Source organism: Tupaia chinensis, unplaced genomic scaffold (genome assembly GCF_000334495.1).
Source record: "Tupaia chinensis unplaced genomic scaffold, TupChi_1.0 Scaffold000330_1, whole genome shotgun sequence".
NCBI classification, from domain to species: domain Eukaryota; kingdom Metazoa; phylum Chordata; class Mammalia; order Scandentia; family Tupaiidae; genus Tupaia; species Tupaia belangeri.
In genome coordinates this window covers 2,558,072-2,562,694 of record NW_006159824.1, presented here as the reverse complement: position 1 = coordinate 2,562,694, position 4,623 = coordinate 2,558,072, and the positions used below count along the sequence as shown (strand labels likewise).

At 42.3% G+C, this 4,623-nt stretch overlaps 1 protein-coding gene across 1 annotated transcript in view; it reads right to left on the bottom strand.

Moving 5' to 3' along the window:
• Positions 1 to 284: 284 nt before the first annotated feature.
• The window catches only part of ZFP3 (ZFP3 zinc finger protein), a 20,692-nt gene continuing 16,353 nt past the window's right edge, over positions 285 to 4,623 (bottom strand). Inside the window, exon 2 of the mRNA XM_006151879.3 lies at positions 285 to 4,133. Coding sequence (XP_006151941.1) covers positions 2,614 to 4,133 — 1,520 coding nt within the window. The 3' untranslated portion in view covers positions 285 to 2,613. The remainder of the gene's footprint in view (positions 4,134 to 4,623) is intronic.

Sequence of the window (4,623 nt, the reverse complement as noted above, 5' to 3'; positions counted from 1 at the left end):
GTTTTAAGAGATTTTTGCTATAGGGCACAAGTGCTCGCCAGAGAGACAGAAAGCGAGAATTTACTCACTGGGGGGATGGCCACGCTGCAATCCCTTCTTCTCCATTCTCCTCTGGGGATCTTGGGCATGCACGCACACGCGCCCGGCGTGAGTTTTAAGCCACCGGGTCCAGGACTCAAACCATGGTCGACTACGTGGGAGTCCAGCGACATAGCCATTACGCTAACTGCTGGTCCCCCCAGTGTGAATTTTAAGCCATTAGGTCCATGACTTGAACTGTGGTCGACTATGTGGCAGTCCAGTGACGTAACCATTACACCATCTGCTGGTGGATAATAAGGGATTTCTAAGAACAAAATGTTTAGAAAAATGTCCGTGAACCCTTCTCCATCTTACACAGCATCTTCAGTGAAGTCCTTATTGCTCATGGATATGTGAGTAGATTCTTCCAGAGGACCTTGAAATAGTGCTGAATTCTCTATCAAGGCTGAGAATAGGTGAATGTGGAAACAAAATATGTGAACACAGGAATTAGAAGTTAAAAGGACAGGTGACATCCAGGTATCATAAAAGATGTGGTCTGTGCGCAATTCAGTTTGAGCTCAAGTAATGAAGAAAAGAATGTGAGAGCACATTGCACTTATGATCACCCAAAAGGACCAGGCAGGTCCTAGAACTCTCTTCTAGATTTTGACTGTTAAGAGGCAGGACCTGAAAGGACATGGACACTGTGTAACCAACTGTTTATTTGAACAGCCCTTTCCTCAAGTCAAAGTTATAAACAAGGGGAGATACCTACGGTAGAGTACAGAATAAACCCACTTTGTGGATTTGGGCTGTGACCAGTTGTTTCCTAGGACATGGTTTTCATTATATTCAAATCTGTGTAAATAGTAATCAAAATGTGCAAAGGACTTCAAATAAGGCAGTGACGAATCCATCTGCAGTACAGCATAGTGGTTAAGAGCACAGACCAGGGTTGGAGACTTGGCTCTAGCACTTACTGGCTGTGTGATCGCAGGTAAATTACTTAACATCCCCCCTCTGCCCCTTTTAAATTGGAGTGAGAATAAGCACAACACTTACTGATGGTTGTACAACTCTGTAAATTAATTAAAAATCATTAAACCGATCATGTAAAACAGGTGAATTTTATGTAAGTTATACCTTGATAAAGCTGGGGTTTTTTTCTTTAAAAAAGTACCATATCATAAAGATACTGTGAAAATAAAAATGTAAACTGTTCCTGTCCCTGGTATATGGTAAACACTCAATATATTAATATTAATGATTAGTATAATAAAGGAACAACTAAAGAATAGAACAATGAAAATAAGTAAAATTAAAGATGAAGAAATTATTAGGCTGGTTAAAAGTTCAGAGATCATTTAGTCCAACTCTCTTCATTTTACAGTTGAGAAAATCAGGGAGCAACAGGTGAACTGGGTCAAAGTCTAGCTCTAAAAGCAGACCATAGGCCTGCTGGATCCCCATTAGTGTAATTCCCACATTACCACTCATAATCTCAGAAACATGGACACATGAAAACTGGAAGATGTTTTCTGAAAGAAATAATATATAGCAAAATATAGAAAACACATGGAGAACACAAAGAAAGAATCCCAAGACCAAGGGGCAAACCAAGCAGATTCTGTCATGTGCTGGCCTGTCAGCCTGGGCCCCCAGCAGTAGGTTCCAAGTCATGAGAGCTTAAGTGCTTTGCCAAGGCTTGGCCTTGGTTCGTCACATGAACTGCTCATCACTATGGTCGTGTGCCCTGTGGCAGTGAAGCCACACAGTCCTCTCTGCTACTTCCTGACACAGGATCTATGAGCAGTGGCAGGAGTATATGCAACAGGATGCTTGGCCAGTCTGGGCAATCCTGAGGTGGGAATAGCTGCTGAAGAGCCACTTCTGCTCATGCACAGAAGTCTGGCCTCATTTGTCTTCCCCCTGGTCTTGCCTAATCAGCACAGCTGGATTCTAAGGTCTTCACTTACAATCTTGCAAATTGCCTGTTGGTTTCCTCCATCATGGCACTCCCTAAAAATGAATGAGGCCTACTGGATATGAAATGGCCCAAGATTCTGTTTCTTCATTAATGCTGCCATCTTCTAAGGGAAGTGAATCACATGGCTGGAAGATTTTGAGGCTAATAAAAGCTTACTAAATTATTTCAATGCTAAACAGTGGATAAGAGAATGAGATGGGTATTTTAGGTCATGACTTTGTAACATTTCAGGGGATAACATACAATGAATCATTTCTGTCGTTCTTAATAGGCGGTAGAATCCTATTTCTTCACTTTTCTCAAAGAGAAATAATTTAGATTAGCTTTGGCACAGACCTCCAATATGTGATCCACTAAGGGAGGTGGAAGGAAGGGAAGGAAAAGAGGAGAGAGAAAAATTAAGGCCCAAAACAGCTTTTGTGATTTAACTACATACATTGAAACTTCTCAATAATTTTTCAAGGTGCCTCATCTTTCTTGACCAACTGCTTAAACATCAGTGGAAGGACAGTGTCCATTCACTGGATCAGAGAACTTGTAGATTATAAACAAATGGATGTGTGATTTCAGCTTTCCCACAAAAAGTTTTCCCATCTTGCAGATCATTCCATACAGTGAACACTCTGGTGTCGGAGGAGGTGAGAACTCCGACTAAAGGTCTTCTGACATTCCTGGCACTCATAGGGTTTCTCCCCAGTGTGAATTCTCTGATGGATGATAAGCTGGGAATGCTGGCTGAATGTTTTCTCACACTCATTACACTCATAAGGTTTCTCTCCAATATGAATTTTCTGGTGGAGAAGCAACTCAGAATTATCCCAAAAGGTTCTTGCACACTCATTACACTGATGAGGTTTCTCTCCAGTATGAATTCGCTGGTGGACAATAAGATGAGAGGTCCGCCTAAAAGCCTTTCCACACTCAAAACATTCATAGGGTTTCTCTCCAGTGTGAATTCGCTCATGCCTAAGAAGTTCTGAGTTCCCCCGGAAGGCCTTCCCGCATTCCTTACATACATAGGGCTTCTCACCAGTATGAATTCTAATATGTCTAATGATCTCTGAGTTCTGGCCAAAAGTTTTCCCACATTCATTACATTCATAGGGTTTGTCCCCTGTATGAATTCTTTGATGTCGGATAAGCTCAGAACTCTGACCAAAGCCTTTCCCACATTCATTACACAGATAAGGCTTTTCTCCCGTGTGAATTTTCTGGTGTCTAATAAGGCCTGAGCTATGCTTGAAGGCTTTGCCACACTCATTGCATTCATGGTATCTTTCTTCAGTATGAATTCTCTGGTGCTGAATAAGCTGGGAGCTAACCCTGAAGGTCTTCCCACATTCATTACATTCATAAGGTTTCTCTCCAGTGTGGATTCTCTGGTGTAGAATAAGGGCTGAATTCTGACTGAAGGCTTTACCACATTCTTCACATTTATAGGGTCTCTCTCCAGTATGAATTCTATGGTGGTGGATAAGATGTGAACTCTGAATGAAGGCCTTTCCACATTCATTACAAGCAAACGGTTTCTCTCCAGCATGAATTCTCAGGTGCCTTCGAAGGCTTGAATTAGTTCCAAATGTCTTCCCGCATTCTTCGCACCCAAAGGGTTTTTCTCCACTATGAACTCTCATGTGCTGGATGAGATGCGAATTCTGATTAAAGGCTTTCCCACATTCTTTACATGTGTGAGGCTTCTCTCCCAAAGAACTTCTCTGTGTTTTGTTAGGTTCTAAATTCCCTATGAAGTTGTGGCCAGAGGTAGAGAACATACTATTTCCCTGTGCTGTAGTATCTCCCTGCTGTATAACCAATTTGGGGCTAGGACTATAGGATCTCTCACTATCATTATTCTCCTGGTCTTTCTCACTAGAGGGTGATTTCTTAAAGATAATCACCCCTGATGTAAAGTCTCTCTCCTGAGGAGACATCTGCTCTATAGTATCTTCTGTGGATTCTCTCGAATGTCCTTCCAGTAAGTCCTCTTCACATGCTGCTCTGAACTCATGACCCTGGTAAACCACTTTTGGAAGCTTTTCAAATATTGACCCAAGTGGCTGAGATTCTTCAGAAATTTCTTCTTTGGGAATTACCTCCTTGTTCTCAGTCCCCATCTCAAAATCTGAAATGAGAGAGGGTAAGTATGTCAAGTGGTCATGTCATATTTAAATGAAGCTAATGCTAAAGGGGTAATAGAGCTTTGACATAGTTCTGATGATGGTCTTGATAACTAATGAAATGACAAGATGTGGTAGAAAAGGAGAGAGATTTAGGATTATGGTAAACAGCAGACATGGACCGAAAAGAATGAAAAAATGATCAGGGAAGTTAAGGACAGAAACAGGAAATGAATGGTAAAGAGATACTAAATAAAGTTCCATAATATTGGGCGACTCCAAAGCACAGCAATAAGCACCACACACAGAGAGCCCCATCCCACATGGCCAACTGTGGTTCAAATCCAGCACTAGCAGCTTGACTACATGCCAGGCATGTGTGCACACATGCTCAAAATCCTGATAAGAGAGAGTAATAGAGGGACCCGTGCCGAGCGAGGTGGCGGAGGTCTGAGGGGCCCTGCACTGGCCCACCCGGGCCGGCTGCGGCCCCCG